This window comes from Panthera uncia (assembly GCF_023721935.1).
Source record: "Panthera uncia isolate 11264 chromosome B2 unlocalized genomic scaffold, Puncia_PCG_1.0 HiC_scaffold_24, whole genome shotgun sequence".
Classification (NCBI taxonomy): domain Eukaryota; kingdom Metazoa; phylum Chordata; class Mammalia; order Carnivora; family Felidae; genus Panthera; species Panthera uncia.
The window spans coordinates 3,073,478-3,099,711 of NW_026057580.1; the positions used below are offsets into that span (position 1 = coordinate 3,073,478).

At 42.9% G+C, this 26,234-nt stretch overlaps 1 protein-coding gene across 1 annotated transcript in view; it reads left to right on the forward strand.

The window, feature by feature from the left end:
* The first annotated feature begins 242 nt into the window (after window positions 1-242).
* The window catches only part of KIF6 (kinesin family member 6), a 385,696-nt gene continuing 359,704 nt past the window's right edge, over window positions 243-26,234 (forward strand). The window contains exons 1-3 of the mRNA XM_049652734.1: window positions 243-409; window positions 4,575-4,684; window positions 10,536-10,610. Of these exons, the coding sequence (XP_049508691.1) occupies window positions 344-409; window positions 4,575-4,684; window positions 10,536-10,610 (251 nt within the window). The 5' untranslated portion in view covers window positions 243-343. The remainder of the gene's footprint in view (window positions 410-4,574; window positions 4,685-10,535; window positions 10,611-26,234) is intronic.

Genomic DNA, 26,234 nt, shown 5'->3' on the forward strand with positions numbered 1-26,234 from the left:
GAATGGATTAAGGAACCGGGCGAGGCATGGTGGTTGTCACCCCATTAACCACTCTGTAGGCCAGCTGTGGAGCTAAACCTGGTGCCCAGAACTTGACCCGGCGCGTGCGCAGCGCTCTCCGCTCGGCCCCGCCCCAACCCCGCCCCTCAGTACTTCTCTTCAGGCCCCTCTACGGTCAGCAACCAATTAGGGAGAGGAGGCGGTCCCGGTTGGCGCGGTGCTCCTTGGGTAGTGTCCATAGTTACTGTTGCTAAGGCTCCCGCTCGCCGGAAGTGGTGGGATTCAGAAGTTTTGGGAACCTGAGCCTGAGAGAGGTCAAGGGTCAGTGCAGAGCCTGGAGGAGATGGTGAAGCAGACCATCCAGATTTTCGCGAGGGTGAAGCCTACTGTCCGGAAGCAGCAACAAGGGGTACGGGCAGCGAGGGCGCCGGCGCGGCGGGGCCTCCCAGGCAGGGGAGGGACGGCACGCGGGGCGCTAGGCTGGGGCGGGGGGTCGCCTCAAGAGTCCTGCATACTCTGCCGAGGCGCCCGGGCCGCCAAGCAGACACCAGTGTCCCGCTGTCAGGGTAGACACCCAGGTCACTCTCGCCCAGCAGAGCACCCCCCCCCCCCCCCCCCCCACCTCGGGCGCGGACGCCGTGCACAGACCCCCTACGGGCCCCTGGGCACGTGTATTCACGCAGGGCCAACGAGTGCGTGTGCGTGTTCGTGCGCGCACACAGGGACCGCGCCTCAACCCGGTGGCCTTATCGCACCTTTCCTGGGAGCGGTGACGCAGCTGTGTATACTCTGCGCAAAGATGCGCCCAAACGTATGTTTCTCACCCGGGCAGAACGTGTCATCAAGAGATGCGTGTCCATACATGTCTGAGATGTTACAGATAATGTAGGTAGATACACACCAAAAACATATCTCTGTGGCCCTGCGCACAGTGGACCCTTAGGAATTTGTTGCCTAACTACATTGCGTTGTGCAACACAATCATGAACCTGTGACGTATGCTTATTGCAGATGTAGATATTTTTGCATCCCTAAACAACGAATACACATACACTCTTCATTCTGAAAACGTTAACTGAGCATTTACTAGGTGCTTCCTCTAGTGTGCTAAACTCAGAGGTATGGAGAAGGTTAAGTCATTGCCCTTGCCATGAGCAGGGATGTTTGGTGTGCTTCTTAAATGCTTCAAAACCTGGTTTTTTTTCTCCCGAGAAAGAGCATGGTTGTTCTCACCACTCAGGTGTTTTGTCTACATTATCTCTGATTCTCAGGAGAATCCTGCAAGGTTGATGTCATTTTCCTCATTTTGTAGATGAGGAAGGAGAGTCTCAGGTAGATTAAATAATGTGGCCAAGCCATCCACTCAATGAGAGACAGAACACTGATTTTAATTAAGGACTTTTTATTCTAAAGTTCTTAGCTCTTCAGACAAAACTTTTTTTTGCCTCCCAAAGTGGAATAGGTAAGGGCATTCTGGGTCTTACTCATGAGTGCCTGGAATGGGTATATTATTAATAATATTTTATATCTACCCATATGTACAATGTGTATATGTGTAACAGTATATCATAATGTAGCATTTGCCTTGTGAAATTTGTGTATTTAAAGCAAGAAATAGACATCTTTGTCATCATTGTCATGAACAGTTTTTCTACTCATGGAATACTTTAAGATGCATGAGAAAAGTCCAAAGAAAATACGTGGCTTTTTTTTTAAGGAATAAAACAGTGTAGAAAGAAACCATTGATATCTTCCCATTTTCTCTTCTATTATATTCACTTACAAGAAGGTTTTTAAAAGTGCATCATCCATACCAAGTGTTTTATATGTAAAGTCCCTATGTACTTCTTCAGACTCTTAGCCAAAAATATGGGGCTTGTCTACATAGATTCAGCAGTGGGAAGCAGGTGCTTCAAGATTGGGGGGAGGGGTGGGAGTGAAGGTGGGGAGGGGGTTGATAGAGAATCTTGGAGGTAACTTTGAACTTTCCCTTTTTTTAAAGTTCAGTGTTTGGGTATTTTACTGTGCCTTCTTTTGCATTTTTTTAAAAATGTTTATTTATTTATTTTGAGAGACAGAGACAGAGCATGAGCAGGGGAGGAGCAGAGAGAGAGACACAGAATCCAAAACAGGCTCCAGGCTCCGACCTGTCAGCACAGAGCCCGACGCGGGGCTCGAACTCACAAACCGTGAGATCATGACCTGAGCCGAAGCCGGACGCTCAACTGACTGAGCCACCCAGGCGCCCCTCTTTTGCATTTTTTTAAGTTTATTTATTTATTTTGAGAGAGACAGAGAGCGTGAGTGGGGGAGGGGCAGGGAGAGAGGGAGAGGGAGAATCCCAAGCAGGCTCTGTGCTGTCAGCCCAGAGCCCGATGCAGGGTTCAAACTCAGGAAACTGTGAGATCATGACCTGAGCTGAAACCAAGGATGCCTAACTGACTGAGCCACCCAGGTGCCCCTTCTGCATTTCTTTGGTGAGGTCCTGTGGAGTGGATTGCTCAATACTCCAGGGAGTATTTGTGGGTCTCGTACTGTATTTTTATAATGGCATATTCTTACCAAGTTGCAACATTATGCACATACACAAAAATAAGAGAACACAGATGAATGCATTTTGAGTTAGTGTATCCCTGCTTTCCCTTAGACATCCCACTTTTTAGCACCCTTTTTGCTCCTGAGAGATGTATGGTTATGCAGCCTGTAACATTCACCCAAGAGAAATTCAAAGGTATTTTTCTTTCTTTCCTCTTCATTTTGGGGCTCCATGACTTCATTAGTCTTTTTCCTTCAGGCACTATAAAGTAAATGGTAATAATTTATGGAATGGTAACTTAGAAGCTACATTAGACAAACATCTGATAATTTTAGCAATCGCCATGCTTTTAATTTGTATAGTGCTTTTAATACATTTAAAAACATGGTTACATTTGTCCTTGCATTTCTTCTAATTGTCTTCTAGGTATAAAAATCCCACTGTGTCTCAAATTTAAGTATCGTTATGACTAAATGTAGAAAGTCCCTTTCTGGCTGAAAGGGACTTTTCTTTAATGCCTCAAAGAATGGCTTAATCAGAGAGGTAGAGGGTCACTCTTCTTATTGTAGTCGATGGTCCTTTCTGTCTTGTGAGCACTGAGTGTTACAGAATTTTTGAAAACGTGTGACTCACATTATAAGGAGTGCCTCACTCTTGTATGTTTCATGTCTTACACACCCCTTTCACTCACCTGTGTAGCCATTAACTTTTTTTTTCTTTAAGTGTAGTGCCCCACAGGATATAATTTTTAAGTGTCTCTTGAGAAAATCTAGCCATGGAAAGTCTCAGACCTGATGCCATTACTTTCTACAAATAATTTTATTTTACAGGATGACTTTTCTGCATGAATTCTTCACGTTTTAAGTGAGAGGGTTCAATAAAAATCTGCTTAGGAACATTATTTAGACTTTTGGGAGATTCAGGCAGGCTTTTACTTGTTTAAGAATATGACTTTTCCCCCATAATCAAGCATCTAAATGAGTCTTAAACAGGAAATATTGCCTGTCAGAAAGAATTTTATTTCCTGGTGAAAGACAAGAAGTCTTTTTTCAAAAAAAACGCTAAATCTAATGACTAACATTTTTTATGGTGCATTACAAAATGCTTCCATTTCCATGACATCATTTATCCCCACAGCAATCTTGTAAGGGAGGCAATTCTGTTTTCCTCATTTTATGAATAAAGGAACTGAGATTCGGAACGTGGTGGCTGGTCATGCAGCTGGTAAATTGAGCTCAGTGTTGGATGCAAGTCTGTGGGTACCAAATCTTACACTATTCTTTATTCCACATGACTTCTTTATAGGCTTGAGTCTTGATTTTCCTGGCCAGTAAATAAAGGAGTAGGTAACCAAGAAGAGAATCAGAGCATTTACGGTTGTAAGGGGGTTGGTGGAGACCCTTCATTTCCATATCACTTTAGAGAGGTTAAGTGATTCCTCCCAGGTCCCTTACTAATTAGTGGCTGAACTGGGAGGAGAACCTTGAAGGTGACATCAAAGACATGAATTACATATGTCTTTTGAAACCACATGTCTTTTATCAAATGCCTGAATATGTCTCACGGAAACTTGGGCTGCTTTGAATATAACTTGAATTAGAGCATTCTTGTGAGCTCCCTGAGAAGTCCCAGACCCAGTCCTTTGATCTGCCTCGGCCACTTTGTAAATGCTCAGAAATGCTTGTTGGTTGTAGTAAGATGTTAATTGCTGGCACATAATTCCAGAGCAGTACTTAGATTGATGTCCTGCTTTCAGAACTATTAGAGACACTCAAATGCTCAAATTGGAATATTAGATCATTCAAAGGTGAGCTGAGCTTGGGTAGAGCACCAATTTAGGTTTTACCTCTTTTCCAGTTCTGTATATTTGTTTGAGTCTGCACACAATTCAGAGGCGAAGTATCCAAATTATACTATGTTATGGTCTATCTTGAAAGTATAATTTTTGTACAATCACAGTGCCTATCATGATAACATGTTCATAGTTCAAGCCTTAATTTTACCGTGATATGTTCATTGGTTGTCTTCATGTTTGCAGATTTATTCCATAGATGAAGATGGAAAATTAACACCTAGCTTGGAAATTATCGTACCTCACGATTTGGCAGATGGATTTGTGAATAATAAGCGAGAAAGCTACAAATTTAAGTAAGTTTATCATTCTCTTTCATTTGTGTTTCACTATGGAACTCTTGTGGTGCATTAATATGCACCGTGAAAGCATTAGTACCATTTCTCAGGGGAGAGTGTAGTGTGGTTCTCGATCTCCTCCAGTAGGTAGATTTCAAATTGTCTTTTCATTGCTGTGCCTACAGTTGAAAAGAGGGTGTATTTCTCTATCCAAGATGCTGTCCCAAGATCCCAGCCTTTCTTTGCTGCATCTGCTTATCTAGTGTTGTCCTTTTCCTACGTGGCCTACTATGGTTTGACACTTACAGGAAGCTCAGTGTAGGACTAAACTTTATTAAAGTCAAGAACTTATGTGCCCTGTATAGATGAACCTTCTTCACAACATAAATGATATGTGGACCTCATATGCCCGTATGTATGCTCCATATCGGTATTGTTTAAGGTAGCGACCACTAGCCCACAGGTAGCTCTTAAGCACTTGAAATGTAGCTGTTGCCTGAATTGGGATGTGCTCTAAGTATAAAATAGATGAAGGAGTTTTGAAGGCTTAGTGTGAAAAAAAAAAAAAAAAAAGAAGAATGTAAAACATCTCAAGAATTTTTTCATATTGATTGCCTATTAAAATGATAACACTTTGGGAGGCGCCTGGGTAGCTCAGTCGGTTAAGCGTCAGACTTTGTCTCAGGTCATGATTTTGCGGTTTGTGGGTTCGAGCCCCGCATCAGGCTCTGTGCTGACAGCCCAGAGCCTGGAGCCTACTTCGGATTCTGTGTCTGTCTCTCTCTCTACCCCTCCCCACTTGTGCTCTGTGTCTCTCTCTCTCATGAAATGAATGAACATTAAAAAAAAATGGTAACGTTTTGGCATATATTGGATTCAAAGCAGATTATTAAAATTAACTTTACGTGTTTCTTTCTTAAGAAAACAGTGGCTACTGGAAAATTTTAAATTACATATATACTCACATTTATGGATTGCATGATATTTCTTTTGGACACTGCTGAACTGTAGGGATCAGGTGCAACGTACCCAACAGCCACCCCTAGATTGTCATCAGTGCCTTTGGTCCAGATTCTCTTTGAGTAGCCAGTCTTTGAATTGGGGCGGGGGAGGCGGGGGGGTTGGTGTGGTTTGGGCTACTTTGTGCTGCCTTTATTCTGTAGTTTCAGATTGTGCTGGTTTCTTTCATGCCTACTTTTGACTTTTAAAGCAGTTTGAGCCCAAGTTAAAGCCATATTTGATCTCTGCCTGAATTTAGGGAGTGGATTTCTGGGTCCTGCTGAAAGAATCCTAATTGCTGTCTTGCATTTCTCTCCAGGCTGCTTTTTTTTTTTTTAATGTTTATTTATTTATTTTGAGAGACAAAGAGAGTGGGGGGAGGGGCAGAGAGAGAGGGAGAGAGAGAATCCTAAGCAGGCTCAGTGCTGTCAGCGCAGAGCCCAACATGGGGTTTGATCTCATGAACCATGAGATTATGACCTGAGCTGAAACCAAGAGTCAGACGCTTAACCAACTGAGCCCCCCAGGTGCCCCTCTTCCCAGGCTATTTGCACGGGCCCTGTTTTAATAGTTTCTGCTCCTGAGCTTTGCATAAAACCCATCCAGATATTGTTTATGGTTCTCTCTTTCTCTAATTCTTATTTATTCCTCTTTATTTATGTATGTCTCGTGTAAGTTCTCTTTGGTCTTGACAGCTTACCCTTTGTGCCTCATTTATATATTTCTCCTCCCACCTGTACCCCATCTGCTTGTGTCTCCTTGTATCATAAGCAAAGGTGGGATCACTAGCACGTGGTTGCAGAGTGAGGTGGTCCTCACCCTGTCTTTTTGGCTTCCTGTTGCCTTTCGTTGTCTTCTTTAAGGAGTAGGGTTATAAAACATGACTTATTTTTTGTGAAGCGGGCCATTTCCCACTGATGTAAGCATGCTGTAAGCCTACTTGGGCTTTCATGACAGCTGGGCAAAGACCGTCTCTAAAAAGCCACAGTTTGCTGAAACAGTTTATTCAGCATGATTCTATGTGATTGTTAGGAAGCGATTGGCCATGTCTCTATCTATGGGCCCTTTCCAAAGTATTTTTTATATTATGTAGGTACAAATAGTGCCTTTAAACATGTTCATTGAAAAAGTGTTATTTGCTGGGGCACCAGCTCAGGTCATGATCTCCTGGTTCATGAGTTTGAGCCCTGCATTGGGCTCTGTGTGGGACAGCATGGAGCCTGCTTGGGATTCTCTCTCTCCCTTTCTCTGCCCCTTCCCCACTTGCACACACTCACTTGTACTTTCTCTCAAAATAAATAACAAATAAGCTTTTTAAAAAAGAAAAAGGGTTATTTGCTTATTTTTAAAGTTTATTTATTTACGTCAAAGGAGAGAGTGAGAGAGAGCATGAGTGGGGGAGGGGCAGAGAGAGAGAGAGAGAGAGAGAGAGGGAGAGAGAGAGAATCCCAAACAGGCTCCACAGTGTCAGTGCAGAGCCCAATGTGAGGCTCGAACTCACAACCGTGAGATCATGACCTGAGCTGAAATCAGAGTGAGGTGCTTAACTGACTAAGCCACCCAGATGTCCCTATTTGCTTATTTTTAATCCTCTTATTCATTCTTTCTAAGTCTCTAGATTAAAGATATTGGCTTTAGTATTTCAAATAAAGAGATTAATCAAGTATTTAACTTTAACCCATGTTCGGAGGTAAATATTTCAGCATTTTAAGGGTGTTTTTTCCCTAGAAAATTCATTCATTCAATCAACCAATATTTATTGACCCTCCACTGTATGCCTTATAATGGCTAGGAATACAGCAGGGAGCGCAGCCAAAGCCCTGCTCCCATGGTGCTTACATTTTAGTGCGAGGAGATGGTTAGGCAGATCAGAAGTGCAGTATATATCAGAAAGTGTAAAGTGCCGTGGAGAAAACGTATGTCAGGCTGGGGAATAAGGAGTGCTGGGAAGAGGGGCAGCAAAGGGGAGGGATGGTTCCAGTGTTCATAGGGCAGTCAGGGAAGGTGTTATAGGAAGCTGCTAGTTGAGCTTGAAGGAGGGGAGGAAGTCAGACATTCAGCTATCTGAGGGATTGGGATTCCAGGCAAAGGAGATGCGAAGAGTGAAGAGCGAGTCCCTGAGGTGGGAGAGTGCTGGCATGTCTGAGGCAGAGTAAAGGGATCTGTGTGGCTGCAGGAGAGTGAGCAAGGGGAAGAGAGGGGAAGAAGAAGGTTAAAGGGGCGACAGAGTGACCAGATCGTAGGGAGCCCTGTAAGTCACTGTAAGGATTCTTTTGGGGGAGAAGTCATCGTAAGCTTTTTCTTCCCAAAACGTTATGGGAAGGTAATGGAGGGTTTTGAGCAGAAGAATGAAATAATTTCACTTACATTTTAGCAGGATCATTTCTCCTGGCATGTGAAAATAGACCGTAAGATTCTACTCAGACAGCTGTTTCAAGAGAGACCAGGCAAGAAACTATGGTAGCTTGGGCTGGAGTAGTAGCAAGTGGAAATGTTGAGAAATAGGTGGATGCTAGATGTATTTTGAAGGTTAGAGCTGACAGAGTTGGCCGATGGGTTGGATATAGAGTGTAATGGAAGGAGAGGGGTCAAGGGTGCCCTAAGGGTTTTGGACTGAATTTTCGGAAGGATGGAGTTGTTGTTTGCTAGGATGAGGAAGGTCAGTAAGAGCAAGTTTGGGATGGGAAGAGATGAGCATGTGCCAGATTTGCCCTGAAATTTACAAAGAGCCTACGCAACTTCCTGGTAAGTGAAAGGACCTCCAAGGAATCAGGACACTTAAGGTTTGTCTCAGGGAGCATTATTGATTAGCTCCAGGGCCATGCGTAAATTGCTTTATCTCCCTGGGCCTCAGGTTCCTCCTCTGTAAAAGATTCCACCGAACTTCTTAAGCTCTGTGGTCCTATTTTGTTCTTCCGTGGTTTTCAGAAGCTAGTTGATCATAATGGCTCTTCAAATTACTATGTAACTACATTATATAAAATAAAATATTTTGGGATGATGATATTTGGTCTTTAATTAACATTGTATGATTTATTGAAATACCTGCCATCTCTTTGCATGGCGGTGGATGTAATTCCTATTAGGGAGGTGGAGTTGGGAATGGCTGATTGATTCCCTCAGGCATCACCAGCCTGGTTAAAGAAGCAAATTGGCCTTATCATCATCATCCTCAAAAGCGCTGTTGGGTCTGTGCTCAGGTGAGCATTTGAACAGCCATGTCCCCAGTGTTAGGTCAGCATTCATATCCGAAGGGGTGCACCTCATGGGTTTTGAGTATTCTGGGCACAGTTGGTAAGTACTACTGTCTAAGATAAAATCTTGCCTGCAAAATGACATGGTAGCCAGAGGGTCTGACAGTCTCTCTTTGTATGGTTTCATTGTTTGCTTCTTCAAAAGGGAGGTTGAGAAGCTCTAAGGAACTTTTGAAGTTAACGTTGATTAAAGACAATGAATTTCATTCCATTTAGATTTCCCACCCATCTCCAGGCATCCTTCTGAACTCCTTCATAGTGCAAATAGTCCCACATTTCATGTAGTCTCTACTGTAATTGAACATGTGTCTGACTCACTTGTGAGTCACAAGTGAGACACGTAGACCAAAGGTTCCTAAGCCACTCTGAAAGCTGCTTCAGATGCCCTCAACATGTTTGTTTTACAGGTTTTGCTTTAAAGCCACACCACCCCTAATTTTGATTTTGAACAAATTTAAATACTCAGGAGAGGTAGAAGAATAATGTGATTGCCTCTCCTCTACGCTTGGTGGAGGATTCACCAATTGTTAACATTTTGCCCTATTTGTTTATGCTTCCCTTCTTTCTCTCCCTTACTCCCCCTCCTCCTTTCCTTCCCCATTTCTCTCTCTCTTACTTTCTTTGTGATCTTTTTTTAATGTTTATTTATTTTTGAGAGAGAGAGAGAGAGAGAGTGCGAGTGGGAGAGGGACAAGAGAAAGAGGAAGAGAGAGAATCCCAAATGGGCTCCACGCTGACAGCAGAGAGCCTAATGCGGAGCTTGAACTCACGAACTGAGATCATGACCTGAGCCAAAATCAGGAGTCAGATGCTTAACCCACTGAGACACCCCGGCACCCCTGTTCATGATCTTGTAATGAGGACCATACTTGCTGGTAGCACCTTCCCACACTATAAAAGAATATTATGTGTCTCCTACCCCAGGTTTCCCACTGTGCCTGTGCCCCTGTACCAAGCTCAGTGCCATTGGGAGAAGAGCAGCATTGACACCATTCTACCTCCCTGAGGCCCTGGCCTGGCCAATCTGATAAAGCCTTTTCTTTGCAGGACAGGTCTGTCTTCATTTACTTTTTGACTTTTGATTCACCATCAACCAAATGGGACAAAACTATCCTGCAAATTAAGTCACTGAGGCAGCGCCCATTAATGGAAAATCAACTTCAGTTCACGATTTTAAAACTAAGTTCTATAATCATACATTTCACAGCTGTGTTCTTCCCTTACAGGTCAGACATCAGAAGTTCTTTGGGTGTTTACATCCTGTTCTTGGGTTTCCATTTCACGCACTTATCTGGATTTGAATTTGATGCCAGTTGCAGACACTGTCCCTCTTGAGACCTAAAGAACACACAGTTTATTATTTGGTTCAAAGCTGCTGCAGTTTTTCAGAGGGATTTATTGTGCAGATCTTGTCAAAGCAATACTGTTTACCCACCATGTGTATACAGGGGTACAACAGTGCAGTGTGGTTGGGACTACAGGGCAAACATTGTGTTAGGTTAGGTAAGCCCAGTGATGTAAATATGGGGTCATTTACAAAGCTTTTGGGAAAAAAGTATTAATCCAATTGTGTTTGAAGCTCAGCCTTGAAATAATCACCACTCTCATATTTGCAGATTTCAAAGAATTTTTGATCAGGGTGCAAACCAGGAGACCATTTTTGAAAACATTGCCAAACCAGTTGCCGAGAGGTAGGATTTCCTATGTTTTGTTCGATGGGTTAGTGGTTTTCATCTTGTCTTCAATTTTCAGATAATTGTGGTAATGTCCTTCGGTGTATCAATTATATACTCAGGCTACAGGGCATGTCATGATGATAGTATTAATACCTTCTATCCATGTAGCTGTTTGTTTTAGATTTAGAAGCTGAGCCTCAAGACAAACCAGTGAGGTAGACAGAATAGCCATTATTACTCCCATTTTTTTTTTAAACGTTTATTTATTTTTGAGACAGAGAGAGACAGAGTATGAACAGGGGAGGAGCAGAGAGAGAGGGAGACACAGAATCCGAAACAGCCTCCAGGCTCTGAGCGGTCAGCACAGAGCCCGACACGGGGCTCGAACTCATGGACCGTGAGATCATGACCTGAGCCGAAGTCGGATGCTTAACTGACCGAGCCACCCAGGTGCCCCTATTACTCCCATTTTAAAAGATACATACCTCTCTGAGGATTGGAGAGATTAAGAGATTAAGTGACGTGCTCAGGATTGCATGGCTAGTGGTGGTGGACTCCTGGGTGGTTTTCTGTTAACTGCAGGGCTCTTTCATCAATACAGCATTTCAAACATATGGTTGGAGGGATGAAGGATGAGGTATGGGTGACACCTGGGAGGCCTACTAATGGTTGACCCAGCTGTACCTCAGTGTAATAACTACTTTTCAAAGCTTGGTCCTTAGTTCTTACATCCCTTGTGTTTCTACATATTTAGACAGTTCTAAGCTACTGACCGTTGGAACCAAGCTCACATGAGAATACCCAATAAATCAGAATGCCATTGTATTAGTATATATTGGCAAAGTCTCTTTGGGACCAGACTCTCAAAGTCTCTTTGGGACCTTTGATAAGCACGGTCTCCTCTTATAGGGAATCTGTATGGGAAACTACTACTACTTAAGGTTATTTTCTGATCCTGACATTAGTTGGATAATTTTGATGATCTCATAATCCCCAAATACATCTGTCTTTATGCTTACAATAAAAAATGTACAGACAGTCCCCAACTTAGGATGGTTCAGTTAATGATTGGTCAACTTTAGGGTGGTGTGAAAGTGATAGGCATTCAGTAGAAATCCTATTTTGAATTTCGAATTTTGACCTTTTCCTGGGCTCGGGATACACAGCACAGTGCTCTCTCATGATGCTGGGCAGAGGCAGCGAGCACAGCTCCCTGTCAGCCACACGATCACAAGGGTCAGCAACCAATGCTCTTACAACCATTCTGTCCCCATATAACCATTCTGTTTTTCACTTTCAGCACAGTATTTAATAAATTACATGAGGTATTCAACACTTTAGTATAAAACAGGCTTTGTGGTAGATGTTTTTAGCCACCCGTAGGCTAATTAAGGTTCTGGGCACACTGAAGGTGGGCTAAGCTGAGCTATGATGTTCGGTAAGCTAGGTGTATTAAGTGCATTTTCAACTTAGGGTGTTTTCAACTTACTGTGGGTTTATCGGATGGAACCTCATTGTAGGTGGAGGAAGATCTATACCTGCTAAATAGACCCATTTTTAATTCCACTAATCGGTGTACCCTCTCCCACAGACATTGCTGGAAACTCATTGTCACCTTTTGTCTTTCAAACTCCTTTGTTTTATGAATCTTACTCAAACTAAGTCTTTCTCTTTTAATACAATCTTTCTCCATGGTGGGTGAAATACAGTTGAGTAGGCTTCGGCTATTTTAGTTACAGTCACAGTTCAATAACCTCTTTAGGTTAAATTCAGATCTCCTTGGGGTGCCTGGGTGGCTCAGTTGGTTAAGCCTCTGACTCTTGATTTTGGCCCAGATTATGATCTCGTGGTTCAGGAGTTGAGCCCCACATTGGGGCTGTCAGTGCGGAACCTGCTTGGGGTTCTCCTTCTCATCCCCTTTCTCTGCCCTTCCCCTGCTCATGCTTGTGCTCTCTCTCTCCTTCTCTCTCTCTCGCAAAACAAATAAACTTGAAAAAAAAATTCAGAGCTCCTTGACTGGATGTCACACTTGTCTAAAATTCTCTTCCTTTTAGTCATCTTTTGGGTTATGTCATTTTTCAGATAGCTGACCTCATTTTGAAATTTCCTAAAATCATTCAGGGAGGGAGCCTTCGTTTCAGTTTCCTGGATGTCTGGTATTTCTTCTCATTACTAATGAGCTCTTCCATCTTGAGCCCACCTCCCCTCCAGCTCTTGTTGGGTCTCTGGGCCTGGAATCATCTTCCTTCAGAGATCTGCATGGTTGTCCTTGAAGTCTTGCTCCTTTGTCAGCTTCTCAGGAAGGCCTTCCTTTATTAGCTGCATTTGAAATAGCACTCCCTTTCACCCTTCCCCATTTTATTTTTTTTAGCACTTATCACCATCTGACATACTACCTAGTTGGGTTGTTTATTAGTGTTCTGGTCCATCCTCCTCTAGAACAAAAGCTCCACAAAGGCTGGGATTTGTTTTGTTCACTGACTGGACAATGACACCCAATCCGATGATGATGAGATTTCAAGAATGACAGGCATTTTCATCCAGGCTGCCCAAGTTGTTCCTAGTGGAGCCTGTCTTTCAGCAATAGGAAACATTCCTCTTTGTCCTTTTTAGTACTTACCTCCTTGTATCCCATTTTTCCTGAAAATATTTTTGCTATTTTATTTTTTTCTGTTAGCCTTTATCTAGTTTATCTTTCTCGATCTCTTAATTCAACTTCCCTGTGACCTTTTGTTTTACTATCTAAGTAAAAGATAGCTGGCCTTTGCTTTTCAGCCACACTCAGAGCCCCTGACCTGTACTTGGCTATTTGAACCTGTTTGTATCTATTATGATTATGATAATGATGTTTGGAGCCATTCTTCCGATTTTAATTTATTTTTTCCACTTAACCATACTTTCCATTTTTTCCTCTTTTGCTGTTTGCTGGTTTGACTGTACTTGCCACTGCTGCTGATATCCATTTTCTCCCTCAAGGTGTACGTTGTACTTCAGCCACTCCAGTGTTGTTGAAGTTCAGATATTTAAACTCATTCTTTTGTTTTGTTTTGTTTTTTGTTTTCCCCTCAATATCTAAAGTTTCTCCCCCTGTCTGTCTCTCACTTCGCACACTTTCACTTTGCCTTTCCTCCTTTTACAATCTCCAGTGTTGGGACCAGCTGGTAACTGCATTCTGGATTGTTGTTAATCATTTTTATCATCAGCCTTTATTCGTATTTATCTCTGAGTGAATATTTGTTTCTTTGCTCATCACTGTTTCTTATACTTATGTCTACTTCTTGAATTCCTTTTGAGTATGGCTGGTAATCATCCTCTAATAATTTCTTAGAGAGTTCAAGACTGGGGAACTTTTGGAAGCTTTTCACAGTTAAAATGGAATTTGGGTATACAATAATTCTAGCTTAAACATTCCCTTCTCGTGGGGCGCCTGGGTGGCTCAGTCGGTTAAGCGTCTGACTTCAGCTCAGGTCATGATCTCATGGTTCATAGGTTTGAGCTCCACGTCGGGCTCTGTGCTGACAGCACAGAGCCTGCTTGGGATGCTCTTTCTCCCTCTGTCTCTATCCTTCCCCCACTTGCTCGCTCTCTCTCAAAATAAATAAATAAACTTAAAAACAATTTCCTTTCTCTTGTAACTGTGAAGACACTGCTCTATTGCCTCTTTGCCAGCAGTGTTGCTGAAGAGATGTCAATGTCAATCTGTATCTTAGTTCTTAGGAAATGCCTTTTTTTTTTTTTTTTTTCTTTTCTGGAAGTTTTTAGGATGTTTGGATTTTGTTCTTTTTTTAATGGAATTTCATATCAGTGAATCCCTTGATAGTCTAGGTATGGCTATTTTTTCATGTATTCATGTCTCATTCGGCCATTTCTGCTGAAAACTCTTTACATATTCAAGCTCGAGTGTTAGGTTATCACACTGTTAATATCTTTAATAATTAACACAATAATTCCCTTCCCTCCAACTTATTTTTGGAACTTCTGTTTCTATAACTAGCACTTCTCTCCTCCCAATATTATAACTGTCCATTCATAGTCCCCATCTCTTTGTTTTTTGGTTCTGAGTCCTGAAAGAATTTGTTAGCTCAGTGTTCTAGCATGGTAATTTCCTTTTCAGCTGTGCTTTTCATTCTTTGTCACCTGCCTCTCACATTTTTAATTTTAGCAATTTTATTTTTCACTTCTAGGAGATGGAAACAAAGTCTGTTCTTGTTTATTGATATGATATTCTTGCTTTTCACTCTGAAGACAATTATTATCTTCCTTTGAATTGGCTTTTTTTCTATATACCTTTTTTTTTTTATGTTTATGCTCTACTATTGCTTTCCTCATATTTCATATTTCCCTCAGATACATATTTCCCTCAGGTACATATTTCCCTCAGATATTTGATGCTTTTAAGAAATACTTGCTATTCCCCCATGAAGATTAGTCTTCAGGAATACATGCTCAACAAAAATCCAGCCACTCAACTCGGCCCTTTGAAGGCTGTTCTGTTGGGTTAACCCATTGTAGCTTAATCCTGGTACTGTATACAATTAAAGCTAAATAAAATTAGTGCTATTTCTTTCCAAAGTTGTGTAATTCAGGAGCCTTACTAATTTAGACTCATCTTTTCCTACTTAAGTCAAAAAGTGACGTGATTGCATGACTACAGAACTGCATGCCAGTGGTGAGAAGTTATAAAACTTTACATTTGTGTCACTGGAAATTAAGTAAAAGAATCCTTGTGGTTAGTTGTTTATTATTTAGTACATCCCCCCTAGGAAGCATTTTATCATTCTTCCTCTTTTGAACTTTGATTTTTCTGAAATATATCCTATGCAAAATCAACCTTTTATCATATTAATTCACTCATTGGTTTTGGACTAATTTTTTATAAAGATAAAATTTAGTAGGTGCGCAAGTGTGTGTAGTATATGGTATTGCACCATATGAAAGAGCTTGTAGTTTTTTGTTTTTAATTTTATTATTGAAGTATAGTTGACATACAATATTATATTCATTTCAGGTGTAAGGAACTTGTGATTTTATTTGATATCTCACTCAGTGTTATTCTTCTCAAGCTGGGGTGCATCTATCTTGGGAGGATGTGGTGGTCATGGGGATGCCTGACCACCACTTCAGGGGATGCCTGAAGCCACAAGCCAAACCTGGCACATCATCCTGGAGGGTGAATCATCACCTGGAGGGTGAATTTTAGTGAAAAATTTAAGGAGAGAATGTTGAAGTCTAAACTTTTCTGAGGTCCCATCACATGCACTTGAAATTCAAAAGAATCCCAGGTCTTTGTGGTGCCTGGGTGGCTCAGTTGGTTAAGCGCCCGACTTCGGCTGGGGTCATGATCTCATAGTTCGTGGGTTCGAGCCCCATGTCAGGCTCTGTGCTGACAGCTCAGAGCCTGGAGCCTGTTTCAGATTCTGTGTCTCCCTCTCTCTCTCTGCCCCTCCCCTGTTCACTCTGTCTCAAAAATAAATAAACAGCAAAACAAAAACAAAAACAAAAACACACAAACAAAAAAACAGAAAGAATCCCAGGTCTTTAGCCAATCTTATGTGTTACCTAAAAGCTTGGGGTGTGGGAAATTTTATGTGCAGTGAGTGCTTTTGGAGCAATCTGGAAGTCTAGTGTTTTAGAGGAACGCGGTTTGACCAAAATGAATAGGGTGCACACCGTGAGGGGGACTGGTTGTACCAAAGACAGAGGGCCCCATAGCTGGGCCTGGACAGCCGTAGCACCTGCAGTGCAAAAAGTCCAGCCAGGCTCGTTTCGGAAACGCTATTAGTCACTCTGAACCAGTTCTTCTAACCTCTGATTTCACCAGGGTTGAACAACACCAAGTGCAGCCTTTCAGTTTATTTTGAGTAGAGGCTGAAGGGAAAAAGCAACCTCCCAGGGTTACAACCACAGACTTGGAGAAGGACTTTTGAGAGTACTTGAACCTGCTGGGGCTGGGGGTGGGGGGGGGGGTTGGGCGGGCAGGGCTTGGGAGAGGGCATTTTCTTGTGGGAGGGACAGCCCACACTCCCTCCCAGTAGGGCCAGGGCCACGCCCCTCAGGGCTGTAGCTGTGGCTCTAAGAAATAGGTCCTGGTGCCAATGCTGTTGGTTGTATAGCTTGCCCAGTCCTGCTGCATGAGCAGAGGCAGGGAGGCCAGAATGGGGTAGAAGAGAAGGCGCAAAAGAGTACTTACACACATAAACTGAAATCTTATTGTGGACTCATGCTTCTTCCCCCTCTGGCTCAAACAATGTGGCATCAGTGGAATAATCTGATTCCGGCCTCAGCCCTGTGACAAACTTACCCTGAGACTCTGGGTCAGACCTGTCACTTCTGAATCAGTCATCGCCTCGGAGAAAGGGAGATGCCAACAATACCAAGTTTAGAGGATTATTTTGAGGCTGAAAGAAATAATGTACTATGTGAACTTCGACACCTTCTTCAGTCTAAGTGTTGAAAAAATTAGACATATGTACTCTTTTCCACTTTGAAAATATGTCCAGTAGCTTATGGCTTCAGACCAAGATGAAGTAAACACACTTCTCTCTACTCCTTTCACTAAATGTAAGTAAAAACTCTGGGCATTATATGTAAAAGAAATATAAGAAGATTCTGAGAAGGTAGACTGGCCAGGGGACCTCCAGACCTGAGGAATGACATGGGTGTGTGTGTGTGTGTGTGTGTGTGTGTGTTGCCTCATGTGTCCCAGACTAGATGCTGGCAAAACTGGCAACCCAGAAACACCAACAGGCTCAGACAAAAATGGAAAGAAAAGTCTGTTCTCTATACCCAGGGGACCAGGAAAGGGACAGCCTAGTGAGACAGAAACTTTTTGAGACTAGTTGCCCTGCTTCACCCAGATACCATGGAAAAATCCCGCCGCCCTACCCCAACAGCAAAGGCCTGGCTACTCGAGGCACCCCATCCCCCACTGCCAGGGTGGTATCAGAGGAGTGGGAAGACTCATCCCCATGTGGAGGTAACAGCTTCTCCCTCTCCCTCTCCCTCTCCCTCTCCCTCTCCCTCCCCCAAGTTGTCATTGGAAGTCACATGGGATCCTGGGGTTCACCACCAACCAGCAGTAACAAGGCCTCCCTCACCCTGCTTTGGTATCAGTGAGCAGCAACCAGGTGCCCCTCCCTGTCCTATCCAGGGGCGTGACAGATGAGGCCTAGAAGGGAGCCTGAATTCTCGCCTCCACCCACAGGAATGAGGGCCCTTCACAAGTGTGAAGACTGGTTGGGGAGCCTGGGCCTTCACCCCTACCTGGCAGTGGTGAGGTAGCACCTTGCTGCTCCCGCTATCATGTTGTCAGAGGAGGCATGCCAAAAGAAGATTTAAGTATGTTCGGGAATCTCATTAACATCATACCTAAGCTACCCAGGATACGTTGAAAATCATTTATCAGATAGGAGATATCAGGAATCTGGAAAATATCAATTTGCATAAGAAGAAATAATCAACAGATGCCAGTATGTAGATAACATAGGTCTGGAATAATCTAGCAAGGATTTTAAGCAGCTATCACAAAAATGCTTCCATGAGCAGTTATGAACATGCTTGAAACACATGAAAAGATTTAAAATCTCAGCAAAAAAATAGAAGATCTAAAGGAGAACCAAATGGGAATTTAGAACTGAAAAGTACAATAACCGAAATAAAAAGTTTGATGGATAGCTAACCAGCAGGAGGGAGAGGTCAGAGAAAAGAATCAATGAATTTGAAGCGGTAACAATAGACATTACCCAATATGGACAATAGAAAGAAAATAGGCTGGAAAACAAAATGAAAAACCAAACCAAAGTGAACAAACCCTCAGGGACCCGTGAGAACTCTAGCAAAAATCTAATATTCATGTCATCAGAGTCCCCAAGGAGAGGAGAAAGAGAGCAGGGTTGAAAAGTATTCAAAGAAGCAATGGCTGAAAATTCCCCAAATTTGGCAAAAGGCCTAAATCTAGAGCTTTAAGAAACTGAGCAAATCCCAAACAGGATCAACTCAAATCCATTCTAGGACAAGTTATAGTTAAACTTCAGAACACTCAAGACAAAGGAAAAAAACCTGAAAGCAAAGAGAAAGAAATGATACCTTACCTATAGGGGGAAAAGTTGAATTATGGAGGCTTTCTCTCTCAAAATAAATAAACTTTATGTTTTTTAATTAAAAAATTTTTTTTAATGTTTAGTTTTGAGAGAGAGATACACACAGAGTGTGAGTGGGGGAGGGATAGAGAGAGAGGAGGACACAGAATCCAATGGAACTCAAGAGCGATGGGATCGTGACCTGCACCGAAGCTGGATGCTTAACGGACTGAGCCACCCAGGTGCCCCAAGTAAACTTTGATAAAAAGAGAAAACTTTAGTGTCATTTGTTCTTCTATTTAGTGATCTAAATCATTAGACTAGAACTTCTCCCCCAAGGGACTCAATAAAGTTAATTCCATTAGACATTCACCAAAACATCCCTGCCAGTAAACACTTTATTTTTCTCAAAATTGGCTTTCAAGCAGCAAACATTGGTTACCACCAAATTAGACAAGAACCCACTGGCTCCCACAGATCTGTTCAACTTCTGGCCACAGTTTTACTTCACCAGATGTGTTGTTCACAAACACGTACCTGTGCTTGGTGCCATTTTTTGCTATGCTGAAATTTCCTGGTAACATTACGTTTCTAGCTTTTGTGATTTCACCATTATTCTTAAATTCAAACTTTTAGCTGTAGCACTTTTAAAATTTTATCCGCAACTGAGAACATGACTTTGTGCTTAAAACCAGGAACACGTGTCAGCTTTTAAAACCCACTGAAATTATAGAAGGTGATGATCTCGAGGTGCTCCACCGAAACCTTAATAAGGGAGAGGGTAATAGTGCTGTGCCACCCGCATTTAGTGAGCTTGCAGAGAGCATGGTAGTCCACCGGATAGGCATAGGTTATATACCAAAGATGCACGTTTAAAATAATGAAATTTACTGTTGGAGGTAAAACAAATGAGTCTAAATCCGGATGTCTCTTCTTAGGAGTGACCATACAAGAAATTGCATGAAGCCATTATTTTGCACTGATGACTGTAAGTTAAAGCTATTTGTGATTCACTGGATACGAGACCACTAAAAATGGTCTGAGAGTTATATGAAGCACTTTGGCTGTGGGGAGTCTGAGTTCTCTGACAGAGCAGAGACATGTGATGAAAATCACTGGGTCTGTGGTAAAATAAATAGCATTGCTTAAATTAAAAAGATGATAAAAGACACTGACCAGTGGATCAGAGGTGCTCTCGCAGTGATGTGTTTCCTTAGCTAGAAGATACGTGTCTTATGCTGGCAGGCCTCCTACTAACACAGATCTTGAGGGGCGCCTGGATGGCTCAGTTGGTTAAGCGACTGACTCTTGATTTCGGCTCAGGTCATGATCTCATGGTTCATGAGAGAGAGCCCCTTGGGCTCTGTGCTGACAGTGTGGAGCGTGCTTGGGATTCTGTCTCCCTCTCTGTCCCTCCTCTGCTTGTGCCTTCTCTAAACAAACAAACAAACAAATATTTAGAAAACTTAAAAAAAAAAAATAAAGCAGATCCTGAGGCTAAGATTCGTGTGAAGGTAGTGTATTTGGGAGGGGAGCCTAGGACACATGAGCAGGGGAGGAGGGAAGTGAGACAGTGAAGGAAAGGAAGCCATCATTAGGTATGTGAAAAGAGTAGGTGACCACTTTGGGCAGTGGGGACTCAAACCCACTGGTGTTCTCTGGGAGACTGCAAAGAACATGCTTCAGGGCTGTCCCACCCAAGAGCCAAAGCAGCTCCTCTGTGTGTAACCACGCCCATCCATTATTGGCTGGGGGCCACTTCCGGGGTGCTAACACCTCGGCCCTTGTAGCCTCACCCGTACATGAATTAAACAAGCATGGCACACAGGGTAAGTGTGTGGGCAGAGAGCCACAGGCTCTCGAGGTAAGAAGCCATTTGCGTGAATGGGCACAGGGAGCCTTGAGTAGATAGGGGTGCGGGTACTGCTAACTTCTGCACTGCCCACCCGCATTTGTGCTCATCGTGGCCTGGAAATGTCTGGGCTGCTCTCCTCAGAAATCACCCGAACAGGGAAACAGATTAAAGCGACACCCAAAAGGGACACAAAAACTGGTGTTAATTGTGACTACATTTTATGTAAGATTGAGTTCTGAAAACATTGTGGCACCAGAATGGAGAAATTACCTGTCTGTGTTCTTCCCAGGATTCCAAAGTTCACATACTCAGTATCATTTTGTGCATCAGTCCTTGAGGAGAGTAGAAAAATTGCCTTGTCCAGAAGTAATAAAAAACATTCTTTTTTATATTGCTCTTTCTCAGACACAAGCGTGTTCCTGGCTCAGGGCCTTTGCACTTGCTCCTCCCGCTGCCCGGAACTCTCTCTCGCTCCTGTCTTTACCTCCCTGTCCTGCAGGTCTCTGCTCAAATGTCTTCTCAGTGAGGCCTTCAGTGACTACACTATGTAAGATGACAGCCCCAGCGGCCCCACGCTTACCCATCCTGTGCTCTCTTTTTCTTTGTAGCGTGTAACACCGACGCATACTAGACACAGTGTTTACTTGTTACATTTGTTTATTGCCTGCCTCTGCCCACTCAAATGTGAGCTTTGTAAAGGCAAGGACTCTTCGTCTATGTTTGCTGCTGTGTCCCCGGCTCCTAGCACACCATCAAGTATATATTGGATACTCAACGAATAATTGTTGAGTGAGAGGATCCGTATGTAGAGGATTATCCTTCAGGGGCTGTAGCCTTCCGTTTCTTGCTGAATATGATGTGATGAGCTTTGTTTCTTGTAAATGGGTTTTACTTTTGGTTCCTTCCTGCGGTGTTTCTTGGACAGAGGCCTTTTCAGTGAAATGAAAATAACCCGATGGATAATTGCTTTTTTCTTGAGTCTGGTGGTTCTCAAAGTGGCCCCTGGACCGGCAGCATCCGTATCACCTAGGAACTTGTTAGGAATGCAGATTCTCCGGCCTCACCCAGACCTTCTGAATCAGAAGGTTTTGGTTTTTGTTTGTTTATAAAGGTTTGTTTATTTTTGAGAGAGACAAAGAGAGAAAAAGCGTGAGCAGGGGAGGGGCAGACAGAGAGAAGGACAGAGGATAGGAAGCAGGCTCTGCTCTGAGCGCAGAGCCTGGTGTGGGGCTCGAACTCACAAACCACAAGGATCATGACCTGAGCTGAAGTCAGACGCTTAACTGACCGAGCCCAGAGCATTCTGTTTTAACAAGGCCTCTAAGTGCTTCTGTTATACTAACTAAAACTCAGGTTGGAGATTTCATGACCTAAGGGTACTCATTGCTATCTTTCTTTAGTGGTATCTTTCTCAGACACCTGAGATGTACTCCAAACAACTTTACAGTTCTGAAATTTTGGCGTTTGTTTATAATTTAGACCCCACTTCTTTCTAAAATAAGTGGAAGCACCTTATCCTAATGCCAGGGCAGGCTTCCTGGGTGTGAGCCCCAGGCGCAGGGCCCCCTGCTTAGAAGGATGCCCGTCTTGGTTTAACACTCTGTTGTCAACACTTACAAGACAATTAAAAAGTAACAGGGAAATCAGAAACTATTTGGCTAAGGTAATTAGTTATGATTAGTTTTCAGGAATTTAAACACTTGCTGTAAAGCAATAGTTGTGGGAGACTGTAACACATCAAGACTGGGGACTTTGTCTCCCAACTTTAATACTTGGTAGCTGTGTAGGTTTGGGCAACTTACTGATTCCGTGTCTGTTTTTCATCTGTACCTGGGGAAATGGCACCGTAATAGCTACTTCATTTGCCCTGATGATCAAATGAACTGGACACAAAAAACACATGCCCCAGGACACAGTGTGTGCTCAGGAAGTATTAACTATCATCCGTTTTTGGCTCCTCACCAGCATTTTTCTAGACAAAGATTTTTCATTCCAGTTCAGGATTTTACCAAGTTATGAAGCTTTTCTTTATGGATTCCACCCCCCCCCCCGACTCTCGTTAGATTTGGTTTCTCCTGATCACAAATTGGCAATTTTCTCAGAGATCTTTACTTCAGGACTTGAGAATGCAGTCACAGATGATCCAAAGATATTTCTAGTTATTATTATTCACCTTCTTATCCTCCCAAAGAATGATCTACAAAGAACGCGAATGGAATGCAAAGCCTTCTGGAAAGTCCTGCCTACACAAATGTGTAGTGATTGATTACAGCTGGCAAGATCTTTACTGTAGTTATTTGAATTTACAATTGACTGTCAGAAAGCACAACCATAATTAAAATATGTTGTTTAAATTGTTGGGGAAAATAGGGCAATAAATTTATTCAGTGCATGATCTAAATATCTTCTTCAGGGGCGCCTGGGTGGCGCAGTCGGTTAAGCGTCCGACTTCAGCCAGGTCACGATCTCGCGGTCCGTGAGTTCGAGCCCCGCGTCAGGCTCTGGGCTGATGGCTCGGAGCCTGGAGCCTGTTTCCGATTCTGTGTCTCCCTCTCTCTCTGCCCCTCCCCCGTTCATGCTCTGTCTCTCTCTGTCCCAAAAATAAATAAAAAAAAAAAAAACGTTGAAAAAAAATTTTTTTAAAAAAATAAATATCTTCTTCATTTGAAAGTCGCTTTACTTGGAGCACAACTCTTTTAGCAGAAATGTCTGTCATTCTCAGTGAATTTGGCTACCCTTGTGCTTGGCCAGGTGTTTTTGGTCAGATTTTTAATGTACTTCTGGCTAAATAACATGAACAAACTTATTGTTATTTGATAACCACGAGAATACGCTTGATCCCATACAGAGATTTGCTAATCTTACAGCAGATGCACATGTATTCTCTCACTTAGTTTTTACAGCCCTCTGGGTGGACAGATCTGGTTATTCCCCTTTTAGATGAGAAAACTGGGGCTCAGAGCATTTAATTGACTTCTTCAGGGTCATCCAGTAGTAAGGTTGTGGAGCTGACACCAGAGTATGTCTTTCTTTCATAGTCTTTTGAGCCTCAGATTGCTGTATCTCAGAGCAATGGGTTTGTGTATTTCATTGCATTTCACTGAGATTACCCTTGCTAAATTCACCAGTGATGTTTGTGTCACTGAGTCAGTGGGCAGCTTTCAGTCCTCATCCTATTTGACTTTCATGAACATTGAACAGTGTTGACTCTTTCCTCCTGGTTGTTATAAACAGGCAGAACTGAGATGTCAATTCTGTCTCAGCCACTCTTAGGGTTGGAGGTAGGCAGGTGTGGGAAGTGAACTGTGCCTTCCCTTTTACTTCCCACCTCCTGGATTTTTTCTTACTGTACTCCAGAATCCATGATCTTTGTGTGGCCCTTTAACCACCACTGTGCCTTTTTCCTGTGCATTGTCAAATATTCATGTCCTCCAGATGACGTTTCTTTCTTTTGTCCATAAAATGTCTTCGCTTAATGTAGCTATTCTCCGAGGAAAACAATTAGGTTAAATTAACCATTATTCATCACTCATTCAGCTAACATTTATTGAGTGCTAGCTATATATCAGGCACTACAAGTAAATCTTAACTGTCTTGGAGGAATTTTTGTTATACAAAAAGATCCTTGTTTACCAAAATCAGGCCAAGACTGATAGCATTTCAGGCATGGTGATATACTGAAATGAAAGATGTTAAGCTGTGTGTCAGAAGACAGTTTCAGCAAGCGTTCAGTCATGTCGTTTCCAAGCCTGTCATCCCCACAGATGCTGATCAGGGAAGACTATCCTACCTATAGTTTCTTAATGGTTGTGACATTGTTCCTGGCAGCTGTGGCCGATGGGGTCAGAAGAAGGAATCTGAGTCAAGGGCCACGATGCAAGGCTTCCCATGGCTTAGCGGGTGGATCTAGGCTAAAAGTGTTACCCAAATAGAAATGGACTGGGGCTGTTTGAGTACCACTCTTGGCAGAATAAACTGGGCAAATATGGACAAAGCAGACTGCTGGAGCAGGAGCAGAAGCTGGAAGACTGAGGTAGAGAATGAGAGTCTGAAGGGGTCACTGTCGACCACACGTTGGTGACAGCTGTGGGTCATCATAGCCTCTGCCAATTTGTAACTGACACATAAGGAGAAGGTCCCAAGTGGTCTAGAGGCCTGGTGGAAATCCCTGCTTCTTTATGTTTTCATTCTCTCATAGTTACCCTGCTTCCCTTAGTTTTTGTTCATTGTGGCCAAATGTATCTAATTAAATCAAGGTCACATTTTATGAATAGACTTGATCTACTTTGTTTAGACCTAATGTTGGCCTGAATAAAAGATTTAGAAATTAGTTTTTCTTCTAGTTTCATTGAGATGTGACTGACAAAATAAAAACTATGTATATTTAGATTGTACAAGATAGTGTTTTTTAAAAAAATTACTTTTTGATGATACTGAATGTCAAAAGCAACATGATGGTTGTGTAAGTCACGTTTAATGCTTGAATCTGAGGAGTCGGAGTCCAGTTCTCTAGTGTGAAGTGCAAACTTATATTCTTCACTAGTAACTGCAAGGGAAATGTATCGTGTCATTTCTATGCTCAAAGCCCTTCAATGGCTCCCTCTTTCATTCGGAGAAAAAGCCCAACTCTTTATGACGGCCTAGAACCAGCTCTGGCTGGCTTCATGGACCTTGGCTTTGCAGTCAGTATGTCCTACGCTGAGAAGGGCCCCATGCTGGGTTTAACCCCCCACTGTTGCCATCTTGAAGTTCCTAATAATTTTATCTTTGAACTAGCATTTTGTAAGTGATGTCCAGTGGGAAAAGGAACACATACCTGAAGAGAGGAGGCCCCTGGAGCAGCATGATGTGCACGTGCTTGTGGTCCAGGTGACAGGTGGTATGCACATGGACTTGGACGTAGCACGCAGCACCCACCCAGTAGCATTTGGCCAGCTGCACACCTGAGAGCAGTCCAGGGTGCTACAGGACCCCGAGGGGGTGGTCACGCTGGGATACGGACCTAGATGGCGGGAGTGACCACCGTAACATCAGCAGAACGGCATCATAGCAGAACAGCGGGGTCTTCCCAGGGGCTTCTCCGGGAGGCTGGCTGTCCTGTGTGTCCCCAGAGCTGGCCCTGGCGGCGTCTGATATTTAACGCTCCGGCCTGAGCACCAGAACAGGAACTGCTGGCACTCAGCGTGCAAACTATATCAGTAAGCTATTACAAAATAAAAGTGGACATAAAGCATATCACAGAGTTGGTAGAATTCTTCAAATAGGTTAGAATTTTCAGCTTTGAAAATGCTGCAAGTAAAGCACATGTCCACAGCCTTAGAAACAAATTAAATTTAAGATCTATTCAACAGAAAAGGACGCTATTTGGTTATGAAGCTTCAGATGAATGAATTAATGAGGGAGATAGTTTTAAAATTAAATTCTTCCTTGTAATCAGAGATACAGAGATAAAACATATAAATAGGTGTTTGGGAGTATGCACAAATTATGAAGCTACTTTTAGTTTCTTGTTCTTACCTTCACTAGTTACAGGAGATGTCAGCAAATATTAAAATGCATTGGGTAGGGGCACCTGGGTGGCTCAGTTGGTTGAGCGTCCAACTTAGCTCAGGTCATGATCTCGCTGTCCGTGAGTTCGAGCCCCATGTCGTGCTCTGTGCTGACAGCTCAGAGCCTGGAGCCTGCTTCAGATAGATTCTGTGTCTC